General features: G+C 32.8%; 5 protein-coding genes and 5 non-coding genes across 26 annotated transcripts; 2 read left to right on the forward strand and 8 right to left on the reverse strand.

Annotated features, from left to right (window-relative positions):
- Window positions 1-273: 273 nt before the first annotated feature.
- Window positions 274-4715, reverse strand: LOC100114330 (cell death-inducing p53-target protein 1). Of its 8 annotated transcripts, XM_032596101.1 has the most exons (5): window positions 3380-3658; window positions 3265-3311; window positions 2955-3084; window positions 2543-2699; window positions 274-2350 (listed from the first exon to the last, which is right to left on the reverse strand). In XM_032596101.1, exons 1-5 carry the CDS (start codon window positions 3396-3398, stop codon window positions 2245-2247), a joined length of 459 nt encoding a protein of 152 aa, XP_032451992.1. In that variant the 5' UTR covers window positions 3399-3658; the 3' UTR covers window positions 274-2244. The 8 variants fall into 8 exon arrangements, with proteins under 8 accessions (XP_032451992.1, XP_008217453.1, XP_008217451.1 ...); XM_008219231.4 differs by lacking the exons at window positions 3265-3311; window positions 3380-3658 and adding an exon at window positions 4539-4715; XM_008219229.4 differs by lacking the exons at window positions 3265-3311; window positions 3380-3658 and adding an exon at window positions 4061-4714.
- Window positions 4703-10119, forward strand: LOC100114300 (eukaryotic translation initiation factor 4H). Of its 3 annotated transcripts, none has more exons than XM_008219224.4 (5): window positions 4703-5562; window positions 5949-6113; window positions 6398-6654; window positions 7483-7770; window positions 7912-10119. In XM_008219224.4, exons 1-5 carry the CDS (start codon window positions 5531-5533, stop codon window positions 8061-8063), a joined length of 894 nt encoding a protein of 297 aa, XP_008217446.1. In that variant the 5' UTR covers window positions 4703-5530; the 3' UTR covers window positions 8064-10119. The 3 variants fall into 3 exon arrangements, with proteins under 3 accessions (XP_008217446.1, XP_008217447.1, XP_008217449.1); XM_008219225.4 differs by having other exon boundaries at window positions 5354-5562; window positions 6398-6633; XM_008219227.4 differs by having other exon boundaries at window positions 5371-5461.
- Window positions 10120-10887: 768 nt separating this feature from the next.
- LOC100114268 (tRNA N(3)-methylcytidine methyltransferase METTL6) lies at window positions 10888-14822 on the reverse strand. The gene is made up of 10 exons (XM_001599293.6): window positions 13944-14822; window positions 13268-13696; window positions 13034-13179; window positions 12801-12944; window positions 12428-12594; window positions 12144-12211; window positions 11862-11954; window positions 11574-11637; window positions 11315-11370; window positions 10888-11109 (listed from the first exon to the last, which is right to left on the reverse strand). The coding sequence occupies exons 2-5, from the start codon at window positions 13649-13651 to the stop codon at window positions 12438-12440; spliced, it is 831 nt and encodes a 276-aa protein (XP_001599343.1). The 5' UTR covers window positions 13652-13696; window positions 13944-14822; the 3' UTR covers window positions 10888-11109; window positions 11315-11370; window positions 11574-11637; window positions 11862-11954; window positions 12144-12211; window positions 12428-12437.
- On the reverse strand, window positions 11439-11522 carry LOC116417678. Its single transcript, XR_004227925.1, has one exon. It is a non-coding gene; the product is annotated as a small nucleolar RNA SNORD70 (small nucleolar RNA).
- On the reverse strand, window positions 11702-11786 carry LOC116417677. The gene has a single exon (XR_004227923.1). It is a non-coding gene; the product is annotated as a small nucleolar RNA snR60/Z15/Z230/Z193/J17 (small nucleolar RNA).
- Window positions 12020-12105, reverse strand: LOC116417675. Its single transcript, XR_004227922.1, has one exon. It is a non-coding gene; the product is annotated as a small nucleolar RNA snR60/Z15/Z230/Z193/J17 (small nucleolar RNA).
- Window positions 12283-12368, reverse strand: LOC116417672. The gene has a single exon (XR_004227920.1). It is a non-coding gene; the product is annotated as a small nucleolar RNA snR60/Z15/Z230/Z193/J17 (small nucleolar RNA).
- Window positions 12661-12748, reverse strand: LOC116417673. Its single transcript, XR_004227921.1, has one exon. It is a non-coding gene; the product is annotated as a small nucleolar RNA snR60/Z15/Z230/Z193/J17 (small nucleolar RNA).
- Window positions 14593-19436, forward strand: LOC100114230 (septin-1). 4 transcript variants are annotated; one of them, XM_016986612.3, is made up of 7 exons: window positions 14608-14989; window positions 16073-16265; window positions 16359-16376; window positions 16835-17093; window positions 17179-17544; window positions 17642-17746; window positions 17830-19436. In XM_016986612.3, the coding sequence occupies exons 1-7, from the start codon at window positions 14966-14968 to the stop codon at window positions 17960-17962; spliced, it is 1098 nt and encodes a 365-aa protein (XP_016842101.1). In that variant the 5' UTR covers window positions 14608-14965; the 3' UTR covers window positions 17963-19436. The 4 variants fall into 4 exon arrangements, with proteins under 4 accessions (XP_001599322.1, XP_016842101.1, XP_016842102.1 ...); XM_016986613.3 differs by lacking the exon at window positions 14608-14989 and adding an exon at window positions 15114-15581; XM_001599272.6 differs by lacking the exon at window positions 16359-16376 and having other exon boundaries at window positions 14593-14989.
- On the reverse strand, window positions 19070-20984 carry LOC100114187 (mitochondrial import inner membrane translocase subunit Tim22). Of its 5 annotated transcripts, none has more exons than XM_008219215.4 (5): window positions 20540-20984; window positions 19992-20337; window positions 19599-19783; window positions 19458-19530; window positions 19070-19368 (listed from the first exon to the last, which is right to left on the reverse strand). In XM_008219215.4, the coding sequence occupies exons 2-5, from the start codon at window positions 20269-20271 to the stop codon at window positions 19286-19288; spliced, it is 621 nt and encodes a 206-aa protein (XP_008217437.1). In that variant the 5' UTR covers window positions 20272-20337; window positions 20540-20984; the 3' UTR covers window positions 19070-19285. The 5 variants fall into 5 exon arrangements, with proteins under 5 accessions (XP_008217437.1, XP_008217436.1, XP_031782563.1 ...); XM_008219214.4 differs by having other exon boundaries at window positions 20479-20984; XM_016986614.2 differs by having other exon boundaries at window positions 19096-19368; window positions 20619-20984.
- Window positions 20985-22442: the final 1458 nt, after the last annotated feature.

Consider the following 22442-nt stretch of genomic DNA (forward strand, 5'->3'; position numbering starts at 1 on the left):
GTGCGGGCGGGCGGGAGGAATATATATAATTTGATGCGGGAAAATTTTAAAGGTAAAGAACATTTTGAAGAATGCTTGAAATTATATAGTAGTTTTTTATTAATAAAGTTAAGACTTACAAAGATCAATAAAAACCTATTTGTAAATGTTAAAATATTTTATGCACGCACGAAAACAGTAATATTTTCGCGTAAGTAATGAATAAAGTATTGTATTATATATAAAGTTCATGACAAGTAATAAATATTACGTATTACAAATAAGTAGACGAGATTTTTTGTATAAGGTAACTATTTTAATGGTCTTGGCAAATACATTACTTGTGTACAAGTATAATGTATTACATGAAAATTAACTTTTACACATTAGTCATTGTTATGGTTTTGTTTATTGTTTTAATATTTGATTTGGATTATTTTTACTTTTTTTTATAACGTTTATTATACATTTTTAGTACAATTGCACATAATTTTTTAAGGCACCTAAGCAAACATTGAATTAATCAAAATAAATATATTGACTCTACACAGTAAAAATTTTTGCATTTTTAAATCAAGCAAACATTGAAAATACACACGATTTTTTTTCATTGTAATGCAGTGCACGATATCTTTGGTATAAAATTATTAAATAATAGTATGTTCTTATAAATAATCACATTGCATAATTCACTTTTACGTTGAAAAGTTACAAAAATAATTGAGTTCTTATAGATTTGCCAAAACAGTAAGAACGCTTAATTTAGCGCAAAAACTTTTACGGTGTAATGTATTTTTCACTAGTTTACTTAATTAACAGTTCGTTCTCTATTTGCGCAGTTAATGTAGCAGTAATATGTATGCCATAAATATACATTTACTTGTCAATGATAAAGAATCTCTTCCTTGTAAAAAGACTTGAACAAGTAATATAAGTCTTTCGTATTCTATTTTTGCGTAACTTTGTATATATATTTATAAAATCGTGCTTTTATCTTAGGCAGTCCAAGTTACAACCATTTCTTTTAAATATTTGTATATGTGTATCATTTACTTTTATCTGACAGCTTTAAAAATAAAAAATGTTGAATAATTTGTTGTGTAGTATATTCATAAAAAAACATATTGGTGCAAAATCGACCAATCAATTGCTGAGTTAACAATTTTAATCTTATAGATTAATTTCCAAACGAATATTAAAAATATTTTTGTAATTGATATTTTTAAATATTTTAGTAACATTTAGATTAGAAACTTAAATATAAGTAGTAAATAGAAAAGAAAAATTTACAAGCACTCATATAATAGATATTATATGGTAATTTCTCTTGTATAAAGTTGAAAGTTTTTTTATTTTTAAATTAGCTTAACGAAGCTGTTGATAAGATATCGTATTATACGAAAGATAAATAGTAGTAATAGAAATATTATTATATTAAAGCTGTACATACAAGTTTTTTGTTATATAAAATTCACAAAATTTGAGCAATAGATTGATTGATATTTGTAACTTTTAAGAAGTTAAAAATCTATAAAAAATTATTTTGCTTTGTACTACTATGCGTATGAACATGCCCACTCAAGTGTATAAATATTATATAAATTGGTGATTTTTAATACAAACAAAAGTAAATCTTCAAAAATGCATCATAGAATCATAAAAAAATTATGTAAAGTAAAGATATTTTGTAATATGGGTGTGTGTATACGCTTCAATTGCTTTAAGTTGAAAATGTTGTTCTTCAAGTGTTTGGTAATAGATTAACGAATTTAAGTGATAATGGCAAGTATTTCATCATCAACTAATAAATTAAATAATAAATTAGAAGTATATAGAATATAGAATTAACGTATGTTTAAGTTTGATATCATTGCTTTTGTTTAACAATCCTTGTGTTTTTTATATTTTTTATACATTTTATTTTTAAAATGATTATTCTCCTAATGCTGTTTGAATAAATGGTTTGAAAAAGCTTATACAATTCAAAATGTTCAATAGGTAATTGAAAATTATAGCCATTTTTTGAAATTTAAATTTATACTTTCAATAAGTTTCTAATATTGAGATAATAGATGATTCTTATAAAAAGTATACTCTCATATTAGGAATGTTTTTGTGCGAAAAACGATTGCTAAATAGTACTTCCATTTTGTCAATAATAGTGGTAAATTAAGCATCTCTATTAGTGTATACCTATACGCAAGCATTCCCGCAAAGTTTCGAAAAATCCCATGGCGATAAGACGTCAGTTTAATTACGCTAAATTTATCTTCTATGACGACCCAGATAGGCCTTGCAATTTGGGCATGTGTGGTGAACATCCATGCAATCATCAATGCAACATGGTATTAAACAACAACCAGCCCAGCATCTGAAATATTGTTTTAATTATTATTATTTTATAGTATTAAATTTTATTGAGTAAGTCTTGAGGATTAAAAAAATTATTTACTACTAGAATACAAATTACTGTTATTGAGAAACAAAAAGTAACAATTATGTAACACAAGTTGAAGGATACTTATACTCATAGAATTTATTATAATATATTACTGATTCATACCCTAGAAGTGCAATTATAAATCCCGAAATATAAGCCACCATTCCAGGCTCAGTTCTGGTTGCAGTGTCAATTTCAGCATAACAATGCGGGCATATCGTATGCGTTGAACCAGGTCCAAGTGGCACTATAGTTGTCACTATTGTAGGCCCATTGACATCTGAATAATAAAAATGGAAATTGATTTTCTTATAATAAACTGAAGTTTTAATTATTATAATCAAACGTTTGCTTGAATAGTTTTAATTCTGCCAAAAATTATACTTAATTCTACTTGATGACTGCGCATCCAAGCATTATTAGAGTTGAACTCTTTTTTAAAATAAAAAACAAGAGTAGTAAAAGTATACTGCTGCAATTTTATTCATCAGTTCACAAACAAGACAATGATTGACATGAGCTACCCTTTACTTACATGTTTCAGCCGGTGTAAATGGACTTGCCGGTGGTACACCGCCCACACACTGTGCATAGCTAGGAGGTGCTGTCGGAGGGGGATCATACGGAGGTGGTGGTCCATTTTTGTTCATGGTATTTATAGTTGCCTGCAACAGGTCAGTTGTACTAGGTTATTAAAAGTTGCATAATATAGTTTTGGGATGAGTCTTCGAAGAGCGAGACAATAATAACAAAATCAAAGTGTCTTGGCTAATGTTACTTCAAAAGACTTGCTACCTTGATATTGATACATTTACATTTTTATATATTAAGATAATCTTTTGGACCTTGAATAATATATAGTTGGTTTGTTTGGCCAACAGGAAGCTGCAAACTATTATTATTATGGAAAAAAGAAATCATAGAAGCTAGATGTTTAAAAGTTCAACTTGAGTACATTACATCTCAGACTTTGAAACATATCAAACACAGAGCTTTAATAGCATTCAGATTGCTTTTCCAAATGTAAATATTCAAGGCTGCAAGCAATCAGTATATCGAGAATAACGCTGACAAACGCAAGCCCTTTTTCCAGAAATTTAGCGGCCTTGAAAGAATGGTCGCGCCTCGGCTCTCCCAAAACACAAGATCAGTGGCTCGCGCAACAAAAACTTTAATCCGCGCCCTTGTCCGTGGTGCGCGCGCGCGCGCACGCGCTGCTCCGCCGCCGCCGTCGAGATGCGACTATGCGAGTATAGGTATAAGTATAATATAGGTTTCCGAAAATATCGGTGACGCGATTACGAAAGTTTGCAGCAATATTATAACTCTTTTTTCCCGTCACCTCTTTCCTCTCGTTCTCGCTCATAGCGCTAGCTGAGCGTCTCTATTTTTTCTCCTCGCGCACCAAAAAGACAACTCGGTCGAGTATAAGCAGAGAGGAAAAAACACTGCAGCAACGCAGCAGAGTAGCCGCAAAAACGAGTCTTGTGTGCTGTGCGTGCATAAGTATACTATGGACTGCGTCTCAGCAGCTGGCTCTGCGGTGACGACTTCGCGCTCCGATCGATTTTAATTACTATTACACAATATTGAGGCAGCGGCGGAAAATCGCGCGCGAGCCCTACACGTCTTTTCTCTCACCTTCTCGTTGAGTCTGGCCGCTAGAGTATACGAGTAGAAATACTTAGTATACGTAGGATAGAACTGCGAAATCTCGCGCGACTGATATGCAGTCAGCCACTATAGCTGCTACTCAATATTCCGTGATGCCACACACACACTCTCGGCGTTTTTTTGCAGCAATTTTCACTCGTCACGCGTTACGTCCGCGACTGCGATGTTGTTTATTCGACGAGCAGCAGCAGCAGCATGCAGCTTATATACTTAAGCTAAGGTTCGGTGCGCTTCTAGCTCGCGCAACAATAAAAACACACAGCTGACGTATGTATACCATGAGGGCGCGCGCACTCGCGGTTTTACTATGTTACACTATAGCGTACCGTATACTTATTAGGGGATAAATGAGCGGAATATATATATATATATATATATACGTGCTTCGACGAGGCGCTCCGCTATGACTATGGGCGATGTGTGTGCTATATACTGTATACACTACTTATGCTCTCGTAGATCCCCGCCAAGACGTCAACGATGCTTGATGCCAAGCTGTGGCTATACTACTGGCCGCCGATTCGCTCCTTCTCTTCTCCATCTTTTAGCTATATAATAAACTCTACTAGTGCAGATCGACTTCACTGATGAAGCTGCGTGCAGATCTGCGCGTTTCGTTTTGCGCGCTCTATTGAATTGCTTCTGTGCATACTTTAAAACTCGAGATTTCTGTTGATATGTATGTACGTTAATTCTTATACTTTTATTGGGCATTTTAATGGATCATTGATGTTTTATAAATTTATACATATATTGTGAGAAACATTTTGAACGTGCTGCATTATTGAGTAACTAGTACGTAACTAAGTGATAAAGAAATTAAATAGTTAATGACTTAATGAGACTGCTTATCAATTTCCTACTTGCGACGATATCTGCTATGAAATTAAGTTCTTTTTTAAACTTCCTTAGCAACTTACGCATGTTCAATATTTTATTAACAAATAATACTTATAAATAAGATCCATGATTAAACATATTCTGTGAAAGAACTCTATGATATTCTATATACTCTGTAAAATTTTATCATTTCATAAAATGCAAACAAACTAATAACAAGTGCAAAGAAAACTCGGTATAACTTATTAAATTTATACTTCCCAGACTTTCAAAAAAACATGAATAATAGTACGAAAAAGCCATTGACCATATGTATACGTATATATGTTATATAACTTTTTGAAGCCAAATTCAAATATTGGCGCCACAACTTGGCGCCGCTATACAGTCCTAGGATCTATAGACGCTAGTAATAGTGCTAATGCATCCGAGTTTTTGGGAGCGTTGGCAGCACTGAGCTCTCAGCCAAGTTCGGCGGTACGTCGCGGAAAATCCCAAGTCCGCGCAGCGGGTTATACGCTGCAGGCGGTAGGTATATAGGTATAGTTCTCCCTCTGCACGACCCACGCCGTCCCGGTTAGTTTTCGTGCATCCAACATGGCTGGACGAGGTGGTTACGATGATTTGAGGCAAGTATTAGCTGGGGCCTTCTGAACGCCCGCTTTTAACTGCGATGACTGGACGTTTGAACTGCCTCTCGAGACAGGCCACGGAAGTTTTTTGTGATGGGAGCGATTCGATCGAGATACGGGAACCGCCTGCGAGGTTAAGTCCCGGACGAGCCGCCCGCGCACACGCACACCCCGCCGACTCCTTTTGTGGCAGCCGCTCCGCGCACGAACTTATGCCACGCTCTTTCCATCTCCTTCTGACGCGTTTCGCCGGGAAAACAAAACAGCTGGTGCTCCGGTCTTGGCCTCCCAGCTTTGCTTCGTTATCGCCTGGCTCTGGCTCTCTCAAGACTCGCTGCTCCGGGGGTGCGCTTGGCTAATGCTTCACTTGTTTTATTTTGCAGAGATTATTCAGGCTCGCGCAGCAGTAAACCTTTGCCTACCGAGCCACCCTACACTGCATACGTTGGCAATCTACCAAATGGTATTGTCCAGGGTGATGTCGACAAAATTTTCCAGAATATGAATGTGAAGAACATTCGACTTGTCAAGGATCGAGAGACAGATAGGTTTGTAATTGTTCCTAACGCTTCACGTCAGACCTTTGATAATGTCTATGTTGTTAGTATGAAGATCAGTCATACACAACAATCTGCTTTTATTAACGTAAATTAATGTAGCTAACTTTTAACTAGCTTATGTTTGAAACACAATAAATATTTCATTTAGATGAAACTTTGTGCTTTTGTATAGCAGATATTGATATCATTTGCTTTACAATGGTACCTATGGCCCAGTGTTTCAGTTGATGTATTACAAGTCAAATTTAATTTTTGAATAACCTTTGTTTTAGGTTTAAAGGTTTTTGTTACGTTGAATTCGAGGATTTGTCAGACCTCAAGAATGCTATCAAGTTAAATGGATGTGTCGAGGTAGAAGGAAGTCTTCTTAAGATCGATGTAGCCGAGGGCAAAAGGAACGACAGAGGAGGTGGTTTCGATAGAAGGGGCAGAGGAGGTGGTGGCCCTGGTGGTTTCAGAGGTGGCCGAGATGGTGGCGGTCCACCAAGAGGATATGGCGATGATTTTGGTAGCCCTTTCATGTTTCAGAGTAAGCGTTATGCTAAAGTTTAAACCTGAAAACCATACTTCAATACATTTTACACATTTTTTTATAACATAAAACACTTGAATAGTTTATTAATCTTATTTTGCATTCTTTGTGATTATATTAACATACAACTTACATTGCTATGTAGAATAATTGAATTATTATTTTGTTTCTTTTTGGTTTTTTGGTTGGACCTAGCATAATGATTTATTTATTTTTTATATATTTTAAATATTTTTTTTTCTAAAATCAGAGGTTGGCTTGCATAACAAATATGTGCTGATATTAATTTTTTAAATTAGTATGTTCTACAAGCAAAGCGTGCAAATCACTTTTAAACAACATTTAAACCCTCAAATTCCTAGAATTTGTTTAATAGCGTTAAAAACTTTTTTATCTTGTTAAGTTGCATGACCTTTATGTTAAAAATTAAGTTCCATTAGAAAACTTCAATTTTCAAAAGTGATAAAAACATTGCATATTTATGTTTTATGCTCAAGTTTCGAATCAACAAGCTAAATTTACATTGCAAATTATTAAAAAAAAAATAAAGAGTTTGATGATAAATCTGAACTGATAGAATATATATATATATATATATATATATATATATATATATATATATATATAAAAGATATATATGTATGGATCAAATTAATGGCATAATTTAATAATTTGAAAAGTATCAATAATGAGTAGTCTGCATTAAGTTTTTATGTAAAAACCGATTCAAAGCAAATGATCAACTTCTGATTAAAAAAAAAATATCATATTAATTTTATTCCTATTTCAATCTTGAACGATCGAATGCAACAAAAAATATTTTAGGAGGGTACAATGATCGGGGGATGCAAGGTGGTAGGCCTGGCGGTGGCTTTGGCGGTGAACCCCGAGGCAACCGAGGAAATTATGGCAACTTTGGTGGAAACGAGGAGGCCGGTGGTGGTAGGGACTGGAACTACCGCGGCGCCAGTGGTCCAGGTGGTCCAGGTGGACCAGGTGGTCCCGTGGGTGCCCCCCCAGGTGCCGGTTCCTCCAGGTACGGCAGTCGACCGCGTGGTGGACCCTCTGACAGAAAATATCCTGAAGATTCCTTCATGAAGGAACCCGCTCCAGGTTAGTCTTCTTTATTAATTTATAATTTGTATAAACTACAAAAATTTATGGTTAAAAACTGACTTATCATTTGATCAATAGTAATGCAATACAGTTTAAATAAACTATATATCATAATTATAACGTTTGTATTTTGTGTAGATACCACTGGTAGGAAACGTTTGGTGCTGGCACCGAGAACCGTTCAGGATCCAGTGAACGCGCTAGCTGAAACCGCCACACGTAGTTCGATTTACGGTGGGGCCAAGCCGCGAGAAGAAAAAATTGAAGATGATGCAGAGGAAGCTAAGTAAATTCACATACTGCGCTGTAACAGTTTCTTTCTTCCCAGTCAACAGTAGAGAGAAATCAGTCTCCTTTAACAGCAAATTTCATTGGAAAAAGCTTGAATGTAAGAGTCCTTCCAACTTCCTGGTAGATGTCAATAGCCAGAATCTCCCTAGAGACTTCATTTTTTTTCATTACAAAATAATTTTTTCATTCGATCTTACAATAGATGAAAAAAAAACTGTTTATGGGGAGAGTCTTTCTTAGTAAGATTTTGAGAAGACAGACACTATTGAGAAATTAGGAAGTCAAATTTTTCCTGTTTTGAAAAATTGTATGGTAGCTTGGAAAACAAATATTCGTATGACTTTTTGTTTAGACACACTTTTTTTTATTAAAGTCAAGTCTATATACAAAGTTATTTGTAAAAAGATTTAAGTTTGAGAATAATGCATTTTTGATTGTCTTTTTTTTATCTCAAAGGAGCATTGATACCGAAACTAATATTGTACAAATTTTATTTATCTTCTTCAGGAAGAATTATGTTTTGATGTACATATAAAATCTGAAAGAATGATATGTCGAATATTAGTAATTTTTTACAGCAAAACAATTTATAATAATTAGAACACCCCTTTGCAATCAAAAGAAAAATAAATCGATGCTCTTAAAAACAGTGAGTATGTGTCGACAAAAATTTCAATTATGCGATTTGGTATTTTATTTTTCATTATATTTCACTAATAAAATTTATTCCTCACAACATTATGATGAGCCTGTTTCTCAACAACGTAAAAAAGGAACTTAGAACCGCGCTTAGCGTCAGCAATTTGGCATAAGACATTTTCTATTCAATAAATACAGCACTTATGCGATAACCAGCGTAAAATTAGAGACTTCTTCTAGAAGTTAAGAGAAACCAATAAAAAATAATAATAGTTAATTATAGAACACGTACAGGCACCACATCAGACGCGTAAATGCATGTCTGAATATCGATAATATTTATGTGAATAATTAAGACTATTGACATAGGTAACAAAAATACCGCGTGCACGAATATATTTTGATATTCATGCAGATTTGTGTTGGGAAAAAATTTGTGTCTCTACTTGTAAACGACATCAAGAGTACATCAATCATAAAATAAAAATAAAGTTGCATTGCACGGAGCGCAAAAGTAATAATAATGATAATAATAATATTAACAATAATAAAAAGTAATCGAAAAAAAATAGTAAAACCAATCAATTTTTTTACACGCAGAATGCACGCACTTTTCTTCGACAAACTTAGAATCGAGAGAAGAATGCGTTGCAGTTTTGCTCCTCCGCTGATTTTCGAAGAGTACAAAAAGAAGCTAGTGAAATCCCTCTCTTTCCACTCAATTCTTTTCTTAAAATGTTTTTCTTTTGCTTTTATTATTGACCTGAAGTATCTCTCCCTTTTCACTGTGTACACATTCTCTTTGCTACAAAACGAAAATACACTATTAAAGGACGTAAGTAGACAAAAAAATTGATAAAACGTGAGCATTATTCGAATCACCAATTCGAAAAATGTAAAAAAATTTTTATTATCGCCGATAGAACGATGTTACCGATGCTAAGCAAGTGTAACGAATCCAAAGAACTTACGTGAATTTTAAACACGTTAGATCTTTATTAAATCATAAGAATGAAACATCAAAAGTATATCCAAGCGCGTATATAATGCTGAGTCACTCTTACAATAATGACAAAAAACAAATACATTTTTACTAATTAAGTGAATTGTGCTATGATGAAGTTTAAACGTTGATTGACTGACATATGTTAAAAATAAAAAAATAATTAAACGAAAGGAAGCGACGAATGATGAGAATAAAATAGTGAAAAGTATAAACGGAGAAACTTGATTAATTTTATGTAAAGCTACGCTTGTATATGAAACACTATTTCGTGAATAAAAGTAGTTGTTTGCTTCGTATCCGTGTAATGTGTCGTCGTAAAAAAGGAATAAAATTTACAGAAAGCTATAGAAGGACGTTTTGTGTAATTCAAATTGTGTATACATCTGCTAAATAATACTATGATTAATGTATTTTGTAAGCTATCTTTTAATATATGTACCAATAATTTGATCACTTACGTGCCTTTTGCATGTTTAGTTTTTTCTTAATTGATTCTACGTTACTTCATGCTTTTTGACTATGTATGATAATATCTTTTGGTTTTTTGAAGAATTACAATCGTGCGTTTGCAAGTTGTAAGCGCTAACATTTATTTTCATAATAGTTTAAAATTATGAAAATAATGAGTTTACTACCACCGTATATATTATAAATAAGCTATGGCGTCAGTTCATTTCTTCTTGACTACAAATAAATTGACTTAATCGTATTATCATGACATTCATCACAATATTATTTTCATATAATAAAGATTAATTTGTTAAATTATTAAATTTACACTTGCAATTTATAGTCATTACAAAATAACACATGTGAATGAGAATCACCACGCCTAGCTTTTCTGCATAGCTTTTTGCGAAGTCGAACCGAAATTATCGTGTTCCCTCCTGTTGACCAATTAAGTAATTGGAATGCGAGGCTTTCTGCCTATTGCTGCGAAACTACATTTACTCCTATTGCTTTTATTTGCCAATATATTTATGCATGTTTTTTCAATCCCGCGCACTTACAAATTAAGCATTTTATTATGATTTCTTAAGTAGTTTGTAATCAATTTATATAATTCTTTTCAATAATAATTCGAAATTTTGTATATACATTTATATCGGTTCACAAACTAGTGCTTATGAAACAAGATGATTGAGGTATGTAGAAATGAATGATTAGAAACTTGGAAATTTCAGTAAGAAAAGTATTCATTTAATTTTCGTACTTTTATTGTATACAGTTTTAATTCAGGTGAAAATGCCAGTATATCACTATACAATTAAAAGTTGCGTAAAGGCGATCAATGGTTAGTACCTGGATGCGTGAACACCTGAGTCATTTATTTTTACAATGAATCAAGCTGACAGGATCGAGAGTAATTGATGTTGCAGTAGAGTTAAAGATACCAAGCTCTGAAACAGGATATAAGTATTCAATATTGATTTTAAAATACAATATAATAAATTGCACTTATATTTTTTCAATTCTCAGATAGAGCTAATATAAAAGTCATTCATGAAAGATATATATGAATATAATTAAATCATCATAGAATTATTAAAAATGCAGTTTTACTGATCAAAAATTAAATTTAAAAATAAATTGATTACTGCTTACCTTATTTTAATCAACCTTCGCTTGTAAAATCCATATTTTACGTCTTCAAGAAAATGCTGAAACAAAATAAATAACATTTTTGAACTTTTGTTAGATACTTCGGTTTTATTAATAATGTGCAATATTTTTTATTTTCTCAGTGGTAGTGACGAAATATTGTGTGCATCATTAATTTTTTCAAACACAGAACTCATCATTGAATAAAATATAGAACTATAAATACGAATTTTTATTTTGCATAGAAAATGAAGGAACTTACCATCAGTCCTTTTGCCTTTCTCTTTCCATGTTTCTATCGACATCAGATCGAATGCCTTAAGTGCCTGTAATAAGAGTTATAATTGAATGGCAATCTTATAAATAAAATGGATTGAATATCATTTTGTTTTAGATTCAGCTAGGAGCGAAAGACATATGCAAGTATGTCATCAAAGCAAATTCTGTTGAACTATGAAATCATCATGAAATTATGTGATGCAAATATGTTGGAATTATAATAAGTTTATAAATAGTTATAACGGAAATTTTGCATTAATTATCAATGTACCATATAAAGGATTGTTTGATGGCTGATGACAGGGGCTCCCACATCATCAGAAACTTGAATATCCAATAAACTAGCTGATATCAATTTGTAAACCTGAAATAAAGCGATCAATTTATTAAATATTGAATGCAAAGTTTGAATTAAATATTACAATTTTAAGACGAAATCAGATAGGAGCGAAAGACATAAGCAAATGTGTCATCAATTTATACTCAGTTGAACTATGAACTCATCATTTAAAAACTTAAACTATGTAACCACTACTAATAATATTTAACTTACATTCCAAGAAATCTTTATTCTTAAGGAGATAAATCCTATTGATTTAATGCATTCAGTAGTTTGAAAACCTGCAATAAAACAATTTACATTTAGAAAAAGGTTTTGTAACTCTTACTGAAGTGATGTTTAAATTATTTAGGAAAAATCAGATAGGAGCGAAAGACATATGCAAGTATGTCATCAAATTATATTCAGTTGAACTATGAAATCATCATGAAATTTTAATCTGGATATTTTTTAAAAAGTGACTTAATAATATGCATATTCATGCATAGAATGGTTACCTTTTTATCTTCAAGTCTTAGTAAATTTAGCTTGAACAAAAATTCTGGGTACATCAATTTTCTCTTTTAAATTAACGGTACGTCGCTGAATATATGTACAATTAATAGTTTTAAATCCAGCTGACTCAAAAAAATTTTGTACTTCTTCAGTTGTAAAATAGTAACTCCTAAAATTAAAATATACATTTTAATAAAGTGATTTTTAATATATTTATTATAAATTAGAATTCAGTAATAGTATCTCAGTTAGGAGCGAAAGACATAAAAGTATGTCATCAAAGGATTTCTGTTGAACTATGAACTCATCATCTTAATAATTATCTACTTTCATCATTATAAAAAGAAAAATAACGAAGACAAAAATAATATTCACCTTGTGCCATCTTGACGCATATAAAGGTTTTCAGATATTTTATGGCCTGCCTTGAACCTTAGTTGTGCCATATCATATCTTCCATAATCTCTAAAGAGAACTACTCCATTTTTGTTCATAATTTTATATAAGTTGTTTGTTACACTAAAAACATTGAGGAAAAAAATTGTTATTAAAATTATAAAAATATATATATATTACTTAATTATATTGCAAGTAAATCCAATTTATACCTTTTGAATTTATCTGGATGTATAGCAGATAATACAAAAACCAGTGTTGCAATATCAATTGGGCAATCAATTTCATCAAAGCAATTTTCCATTGTTATATCAGTTTGAAATGCTTTCACTTTATCTGGATCGTATAGTTTGTGGCTCTAATTATAAAAAAAAGTTGATTATTAGTATATAATGCGCATCAGAAATGAAGATTAATTTCTATAAAATGTATTGATACCTACTAACTTTGACAAATTCGATGGCTCTAGGAGACAGATCGCAAGCGAAAATCTTCTGAAAATTGATGTTGTCCTCGAGCAGAGGGTAAATTAAGTTTCCCACGCCGCAGCCGACTTCGAATAGGCATTGAGGTGTTTCCACGCCTCCTAACCCCAAAAGTTCCTCAAACTCACGTGTTGTCCAATGTCGATCTTTGAAAAATCTGACTTCGTTTCTTTTATAGAATAAATCCCAATGCTTCTTTGCATTCTTTTCAAGCTGCATAGCTTGAAAATCTGAGACTAATCTAGAGTTTTGCGCTTCCATTTTCTCTATTTCTTCGGCCGTTAGCTGCTGCTTCGCCACGTGACCGACGTAAATTTTATCGTTATCATCATTTATATTACCCATTTTTGTTGATGTTTTATTTTTCGCAAGAATCGTACAAATAGATATCTGAAAAAAAATTAAAAAACTCGCGTGAGCAAACCATACAATTGATTTATGAATTAAATAAAACTACAAACTGAGTTGCAAGGTTATAATATTCTCTACAAGTTGTAGTAAGTGGAATATAGTAATTGAATTTATATACAAGTTTTAGACAAAATTAATTTAATTTACGAGATATTAGGTTTGAAAATTAAACATGAGCATATAGTTTCCCTACAAATAACAATAAGTAAATACTGTTCTAACTAACCTTCACATGTTTCTTGGTGGCGTCCGAAAAGGAAGTGAGGTGAGAGGTGAGACCCGTTGGCGTGGCGTGCGATGAGGAAGAGACCTTCCGTTCAAATCCTTCACAACGTTGCCATTGTTGCCGTTTTTTAATTTTTGATTTCAATATATCGAATAATCGAAATATTTCAATTCATGGCGCGAATCGCATAAAATTTTTTATAGAACCTTTGTTGTGTAACTTTACTATATTACCCCATATTATATTTAGAGAAAATTACAAGCAAAAAACAATGAAGTTCACATTGATGAATAATTTACATAATTATTCCCTTGTAGGATAAAAAAAACTAGCCCGTACCAATTCACAATGTTTCTCCAAGTTTTAAAATTTCAAATCGAACAAACTGAAATTTCTATAGGTTCTCATATTAAATTTATTACCCCCCCCCCCTCTCCAAAAAAAAAACTTCGCCCTACTCTCGGCAACATATTATACAAAAAGCAGAGCTTGCCGGGATAACAACAGCAATCGGCGCGTTGCAAGCTGCAGCAGAGAGAGAGAAAGAGCGCAGCTCCGAAACGCCGCGAAGAGGCCACGCCTCGGCCCCTCCACCACTCGGCAGCTCTCCGGGCCAATAACCATAGTGGCACGACACACACACACACACACACACACACGGGATGACAAAGTGCGGGTCGCGCGTGCACCCACGTACACATCACATCAGAGAGGCACGCACACTTCCGTTATCACCAGACCGCTCTGCGCGAAAGAAACTCGGTCGCAGTCGCAGCAATTGTAGCTTCACGGCCGCACGTACATCCTCGTTTCTTTTCCCGTACATCGCGCGATATAATATACAGCTCGCAAACAGTAACCCCGGTGCGCGCGCCTATACTGCCATAGCTCTCTCGTCTTCCTCTAGTTGTGTGTGTGTTCTGCGGCTGCTGTCAAGCGCGCGGCGTCGTCTCCGGCTGCAGTTCCGCTGTTTATTTTTTCTCAAGAACGAGGAATTGAAGCTAGCATAAAAACCGAGCAACATGTCGAGCGAGAGCGTGAAAACGGTGAGTGGACAATTAATTAGTACAAAGTGTTGGATGATAGCAGCACCACCCTCGACGCGTTCCCATAATACTTACTTTATACACACACACACACACACACACACACACACACACCAGTCACATGCCTGCTGCGCTTTGTTTGGCATTTTCTCTTAGCACATCAGTGTATAGGTATACATATGTAGGTACTTATTAGTCATCGATGTAGGAGGGGAGCGCAGCTTTAAACTTTTCAGGATCATGGAGAAAATTGCGATCGGAGGGGCAATGATTTCTTTCTGCACGCATATAAGTAGACGCCGAGTCAGTCGGCACTTGGCCATCATCAGGATGAATGATTGATATCTCGTCTGCTGACTTAGTTGTCGCTGATGTGTATTTTCATCTTTCTTCTCTTCAGCTTCTGTCTTTAGCTCGTGAAGCTGCTCCTAGCTCTCATCGCGCTTATATAGCTTGCTCGTCTCTTTCCCACGCGTTTTGCTTTCCGGAGTGATTGACTCCTTTATTGCGCGCCGCCGGATTGTTTCGGCGTAAGCACGTTTGTTCGTTTATTTTCGGCTTTATCGATCGGTGCGGAATGGATTCGCGCAAGGTAATCAGTTTTTGCTTCTGTACAAGTAGTAAATTTCTTTCATTATCGGGATATTTGGAGTATGATGCATTCTTTCAAGGAGGTGATACCCATTTAAGGTTAAACCTGATTGGGATATCTGTGTTTGTGGGTTGAACTGTAATTTTTGAAGATTTTCTTGACAGTGCTTCAATTTTTAGACATTTTTTCTTCTAATTCCAAATCATGAATTGATTTTGAACAGATATAGTAACCACAGATTTTATATTCAGAATTTTATTGTTGACTAGTATCTTGAATGAGTCTAATTAATATGCCATTGCCATGCTGTTAGCTTATACTTCATTAGAGAAGGACACTACTATGCGCAGAGCATTCCATTCTATGAAAGCTTCTTTGTTACTGTTGTACACACTAACAATCATTGATTGACCAAATATAAGAATGGATGGAACCATTAATTTTGATATAACTGCTGTGTACAAATATTAATTTACATAATTTATTACTAGTTTGCCAGCTTGGAGACTCCTGGCTATGTAGGTTTTGCAAATCTACCCAATCAAGTACATCGAAAATCTGTGAAGAAGGGCTTTGAATTCACATTGATGGTTGTTGGAGAGTCTGGACTTGGAAAGTCAACCTTGGTGAATAGTCTTTTTCTAACTGATTTGTATCCTGAACGAGTTATTCCTAATGCAACAGGTGAATATTATTGCCATATTATTATTCAATAATTTCTATAATTATTCTCATGATAACTATTAATCAATTTATATAATTTTTACAAATCAATAGCAATGGTAGAACTTTGTAGTAAGTACAAAAATATGCCTTCTTAAATGAAATTATTTATTTCCAACTACTTGAGAAATAAGTAATAAATGTTGAATGTAGTTTTTGTGTATTTGTTATATTTCAATATCAATTTAAGTTCTCAGTTCTCTTTATTAGACATTTGTTTGTTTTACAAAATTTCTTGTTTATTTTAGTCTTTTTAGTAAGCATTATTTTGATTTGATTAATTTTATCATTTATTATTTTAAAAAGGCATGTATATTGTAGAAAAACTGCACTGAAAGCACAGATTAAAAAATCTGTAAAAAGCAAAGATATATATTTCAACATGGAATGTATCTTTGTATACATAAGTTTAAAAAAATTATATGTATTCGTTTTTTATTAATTTAAAGTTTTCTATCAGTATTAGTGGAAAATTATTATTGCAGATGTAAAAATTATTCTTATGCTTATATTGGTTTTGCGCTTTGCAGAGAAAACAAATCAGGTAGTAAAGCTAGATGCTTCTACTGTAGAAATTGAGGAGAGAGGTGTTAAACTTCGTTTGACTGTAGTTGACACACCAGGATATGGTGATGCAATTGACAATACAGACAGCTTTAGAGCTATAATACAATATATTGATGACCAGTTTGAAAGATTCTTAAGGGATGAAAGTGGTTTGAACAGAAGAAACATTGTGGATAATCGAATTCATTGCTGTTTTTACTTTATTTCACCCTTTGGACATGGGTATGTGCACCTTTTTTATACGTCTATGACTTTATTACTTAATTTTCTATCTCATGTTTCATTATTCTTTCTCTTTATTGTACAGCCTTAAACCATTAGACATTGAATTTATGAAGCAACTGCACAATAAAGTTAATATTGTCCCTGTGATTGCCAAAGCTGACGTTCTCACAAAGAAGGAGATGTTGCGTTTGAAGAAACGAGTTTTAGAAGAAATAGAAGAAAACGGAATTAAAATCTATCCTCTACCAGATTGTGACAGTGACGAGGACGAAGATTACAAGGAACAAGTAAAGCAATTGAAGGAAGCTGTTCCTTTTGCAGTTTGTGGCGCAACTACACTCTTAGAGGTAAAAGGAAGAAAGGTTCGTGGACGGCTTTACCCATGGGGAGTTGTAGAAGTAGAGAATCCTGATCATTGTGATTTTATAAAACTAAGGACTATGTTGATGTAAGTAAAATGTTGCAACGTAATTTTAGTGCCTCAAGATTTTTCCATTACAGAAAAAAAAATTGTTGAATAAACAAATATTGTATTTTTATTATAGCACCCACATGCAGGATTTGCAAGAAGTCACTCAAGAAGTACATTATGAAAATTATAGAAGTGAACGATTGGCCAAAGGAGCTCCCGTACCACCGCGACGTCAAACGTTAGTATAAGCATATTTGATATTTTTTCCCTTTAAATTTAGAATGAAGATTGAACATTTAAAATATCCGATATTTTTTACAGTATAACCGAAAATGATAAAAATAATGCAGTATCTGAGAAGGATCGTATCTTGCAAGAAAAAGAAGCGGAATTGCGAAGAATGCAGGAAATGTTAGCTGTAATGCAGGCTCAAATGCAACAACAGCAACCGTAAAATGTTTGTGTGTCAGGTGCCAAGAAAAAACAATGCAAAAGATCTGAAGAAAAAGAATTTCTGTGGTTTAGACTATCTTCTGAAAGTCTGAGATTAACGCGGGCAATCCAAGTTTTTTGCCTGCGTTTGAAGTCGAATCTTAAGTGCATCAACGATTAATCGATTCATCGTGATATACTTCATACCTCAGTATTTTCATTTTATTTGAACTCTTATCCTTAGCAAGAAACATGACAAGCAATTCACTCTCAATCGCGTGGTTTCTGCGTTTCACAAAATACTTACTATGAACATAAACAGCGAAACCTAAGAAGTGCCTTGCAGTCATTCTTGATTACAAACATTTTTTAGTCGCTTTTATATACTTTCACATCTATAAACTTAAAAAAAAAATCAAAAAAGAGAATTTGGCAGTATTTCAATCAAAGAATAAAAATTGCGTTTTTTATATTTTAAAGGAAGAAGCTAACAGGTTTTATAGAGATTAGACTCGAATGGAAGGGATAAAAATCGAATCCTTCCACCGACTTCCAAATATAAGTATTTTAAGTTTTCTGCAATTCAAACAAGAAAAATATAAGAATAACTATTTTACAAATTTAATGTTTATAAACCTGTAATGAAGGTATGTCGCTGCAGTTGTGCGTATATATAAATATATATTTTCATAATGAACGTGCTTGGCAGACGACGCAAGCGTTGTGTTTGTTTACTAGCAATATTTTTTCATACTTACTTTCTGGTATGGATGGATCTATTCGATACACTATAGAACGATTAAACGTCATTTTAAGTTTACATAATTTGATCAGAAATCAATGTTAATCTCGTAATAATCGTGTTTTGAATTTACAAATTATTCAATGCCAAGTATTTAATGCTGTACAACTCGTTTCGCTTATTTATTAAATTTAAAGCATAAACGTATTAGAATGGTATTTAGCTTTGCACTAGAATATAATGTATACGTAACTTGTATATCATTGAACCTAAAACTAAATTTACCTATTTCAAAATGTAAAAATAATCCATCCCTACTTCTATTTTATTGAATTCAGACTTAATAATATTCCAGCTGAATGATTCCAGACTTAAATACATGTAAGATGTTTTGTAAAATTTTACTTGTTAGATATTTAACAGAATCTTTTTTATTAATATTTTATACACATTTTTCTGACTGTCAACTGGCTAATGAGTCTTAAATTACAGTATAAGCAATCTCGCACACAAGTGTTGGTGATTTTTTACAATTAATTTTTTACATATCGAGTTTTAAGAAGAATGTAGAGCTACAGGCAGTTTTGCTGGACTGTGTGAAGCTCAAGATCTATGCATATAATAGTCTATTGCTGTAGAGAAGGCCGCAAAACCGGCCGCACCGACAATGCCTGCCTTAACACCGGCTACAAGGCAAAGAAAATTTTTTTATATGTAAAAATCCGAAAATAATAAAATTATCAATATCGTAAAACATAATGCATTTATAATTTACCTCTTAAACCTATCATTCCTCCCGTCAATCCTCCAGCATAGGTGCCGTTCTTCCAATCGGATTTACCTCTATACTGGAATTATAATTTGTTTTTAGACATATATTGTCTAAATTTTTATTTTTAAATACTTGTTAACTTACTGATTCAATAGCACATTCAACACCCGAAAAGACGAATCCAATGACAGCAAAATTTTTTGCATATCCTAAAGTTGTAGTTTTCATTTCTCGTAGTATTTCACGAGCTGTTTGCTGTTTTTCAACAGCAGCAACATTTGGATTCACACTAGAGGTAAATAAGCCCAATGCCGCTCCAAGTCCAAATCCTAAAAAGTTTTTGCTAGTACAGATTTCCTGTTCTAAAAACTAGCACAATTCAAAATGTGCCCCTCAATTGTCAAATTCAGTTAGACAATTTTTGAATTTGCTAGTCTTTATAATAAAATATTAAGTGCTAGAAAATTACTACTTGATCAAACTTTGTATCTAGTTACTCATAGGTACTCTTCAATTACAAATAAAAAACAAAAATACCTAAGACACAGCTCATAATGCTTTTGAAAGCACAGCTTTCCATAAACCTTTCTACGGCTTTTTCTTCATTTGATTTTATGTAACCACCTCCTAAAGCTCTTGGTATGATTATATTTTCTCGATACCTCTGCTGTGTGCCAATGAGGTGTATTGCAATTTGATCCCATTCTTCATTGTGCACAAATACACTTTTTCTTTCTTTTTTGACTTCTGTAACTCCTTCTTCCTCAGTCAAAGGTGTTGACGGCTTTGGATTAAATGGATTGTTGAACTTGTGCATGTTTGATCAATATTATTATATCTTGAAAAATGTGCTAAATTTCAGTCCTCTTCCATTTTATAAATACTACAACAGATTTGTAATCATAAGTTGAAAACACTGTGGATGGATGCAATAAATCTGATTATTGCAACAAATATACATTCTTGAAAGAAAATGTATGAGAACAAAATCAAAGTTATTTAAAAATATTCAAAATTTTCTTACCCGTTACTTTCTAAATTTTTATAAAATATTAATATTTTATTTTTGGCTTTCTCGTACTTACAAATAAAAAAGCTAAAATTCATAACCTCAAAATGGAAACAATTTAGGTTTTCCAACGTAATTATTCATCAACACTTAACTGTGATAAATATACCCACATATAACAGAGTCAATGCATTTTACTGTAAAATGTGTACACGTGGAAAAATTGTCAATGAACTATTAAAAATTACAGCAAAGTTATGTACAAAGCGTAAAATCAGCTGATCGATATAGGGTATATCGCGGTTCGCGGCTCTGCATCAGACACGTGCAATAGTCTACCGTCTATACTTATATAGGTATAGACCTGTCATACTGCATACAGAGAATATAGAAAACCAATACATTGGTTGTGATGATGGCGACGTATACCAAAAAACACATTCTTCGAACTTCTATGGGTATACCTATACATATACGCGCGCGATCAATAATTCAAAAGTAGGAAACAATAATAGGAAAGCATGTTTTCCACGTTTATTACAAATATAAAATCATAATGATTTATTGTGGTTCTTACCACGTTAACTCCTGCACGTTTATATAAATGACAACTATTATGATGATGTAAACATATATAATAAAATCCCTAAGTACCTACAGACACGCGTGTATAATAGTAATATTTGTAATACGCACACTATATATCATTCCTCTGCGATTTCCTCATACTCGCACTTACGAGTTGAAAAACCCTTTTATTTTAAAAGAAAAACACATTTAAAATACACACCAAAAAATGCTATTACGTGTATATTTATTCATTCATTTTTCGCATTCTTTTACAGGGGTATTTTTTGGTTAGCTCTCAGCAGTACTTTTATAAGTATAGTGTCAAACATATTTGCGGTATGCATATTAATATATGGTGAGATATTGCGAATTACAGAATATTATATTAAACATCTATAAAAGTCAAAATTTGAATGCAAATTATTTGCATTACTTTTCTTTCCTTTTATAACATTGCGCATATATATATATATATATATATATATATATATATATATATATATGTATTATTATTTACTACAGAATTTGATCTGTAGTAAATAATAATACATTTATGAAATTCCATAAGATTGATCCAAGAGGCATCGATTAATTTGCTTATTTCTCAAATTTCAGCTAAAGAATCAATACAATGTTTTCCAAATGTTTCAAATTTTAGTAATATTGATATTGTACGTTTTATACATATTTTACATTCATTGGGCTGGTCAACAAATTCTAAAAACATCAAATGATATTTTGCTCGCTGCGTAAGATACATTGAATATATAAAACACACGTTTCAGCCTTGCATGGGAGATGTGCTCAGTATGGTACCGTTATTTTAAATTAATCACAGTGGCGATGATTACAAGTGATAAGGAAAATAAGAAAATGTGGATTTCAAAAGTGTAAAAAGTTATTTCACGAGGATTGAAAATTGCAGATTTTATATATTGACGCTGCGAATTAACTATTGCACGGATCGAACATCGAATCGAGACCATTCCTAATCATAGAGGGCTATTTTAGGAACAAATTCACTTAAAAATTTTTTATTTTTGTTGAAGGTATAAGTAAATAGTTACAGCCGAAATAGTTAAAATTATCCATATACTGGGTGCATGTTTTCGAGATCGTAAATTTCCTTGTAGAGAATGGACTAGAGAACACGTACAAATTTCGAATTCAGATATATTCGTCGCGTCGTTAAAATGTTATGCCCAAAATAGCTAAGGGTATCCGTACTAGGCACATCTCTCCTACTACGCTCTTAAACAAAAAAAAAAAAAAAAAACGAAATGACAAATTAATGTAAATGCAATAAAATTATTATTTAGGTATTTTTTGGACTGGATTCTTTTATCAACTGAAGCTCGAGAAGTTTTGCGCATGATTATTTGGCGAAGTTGCAAAACTGACAAGCTAAC

This window comes from Nasonia vitripennis, chromosome 1, assembly GCF_009193385.2.
Source record: "Nasonia vitripennis strain AsymCx chromosome 1, Nvit_psr_1.1, whole genome shotgun sequence".
In the NCBI taxonomy this organism is placed as follows: Eukaryota; Metazoa; Arthropoda; class Insecta; order Hymenoptera; family Pteromalidae; genus Nasonia; species Nasonia vitripennis.

Bases quoted from the DNA above. Each gene is read 5' to 3' on its own strand.
- LOC100114330 (XM_032596101.1), bottom strand. The intron at 3,085-3,264 runs GTCCAAAAGATT...GACCTGTTGCAG, and splicing joins CCAACTATATATTATTCAAG to GCAACTATAAATACCATGAA. The intron at 2,700-2,954 runs GTAAGTAAAGGG...TTTATTATTCAG, and splicing joins ATTTACACCGGCTGAAACAT to ATGTCAATGGGCCTACAATA.
- LOC100114300 (XM_008219224.4), top strand. From the start codon at position 5,531: ATGGCTGGACGAGGTGGTTACGATGATTTGAG. The intron at 5,563-5,948 runs GCAAGTATTAGC...TTTATTTTGCAG, and splicing joins GGTGGTTACGATGATTTGAG to AGATTATTCAGGCTCGCGCA. The intron at 7,771-7,911 runs GTTAGTCTTCTT...TATTTTGTGTAG, and splicing joins CATGAAGGAACCCGCTCCAG to ATACCACTGGTAGGAAACGT.
- LOC100114268 (XM_001599293.6), bottom strand. From the start codon at position 13,651: ATGGGTAATATAAATGATGATAACGATAAAATTTACGTCGGTCACGTG. The intron at 13,180-13,267 runs GTTAGTAGGTAT...TTTTATAATTAG, and splicing joins GAGCCATCGAATTTGTCAAA to AGCCACAAACTATACGATCC. The intron at 12,945-13,033 runs GTATAAATTGGA...CAATGTTTTTAG, and splicing joins CATCCAGATAAATTCAAAAG to TGTAACAAACAACTTATATA.
- LOC100114230 (XM_016986612.3), top strand. From the start codon at position 14,966: ATGTCGAGCGAGAGCGTGAAAACG. The intron at 14,990-16,072 runs GTGAGTGGACAA...ATTTATTACTAG, and splicing joins CGAGCGAGAGCGTGAAAACG to TTTGCCAGCTTGGAGACTCC. The intron at 17,747-17,829 runs GTTAGTATAAGC...TATTTTTTACAG, and splicing joins GTACCACCGCGACGTCAAAC to TATAACCGAAAATGATAAAA.
- LOC100114187 (XM_008219215.4), bottom strand. From the start codon at position 20,271: ATGCACAAGTTCAACAATCCATTTAATCCAAAGCCGTCAACACCTTTG. The intron at 19,784-19,991 runs GTATTTTTGTTT...AAAACTTTTTAG, and splicing joins CATTATGAGCTGTGTCTTAG to GATTTGGACTTGGAGCGGCA. The intron at 19,531-19,598 runs GTAAGTTAACAA...TTATAATTCCAG, and splicing joins TTGAATGTGCTATTGAATCA to TATAGAGGTAAATCCGATTG.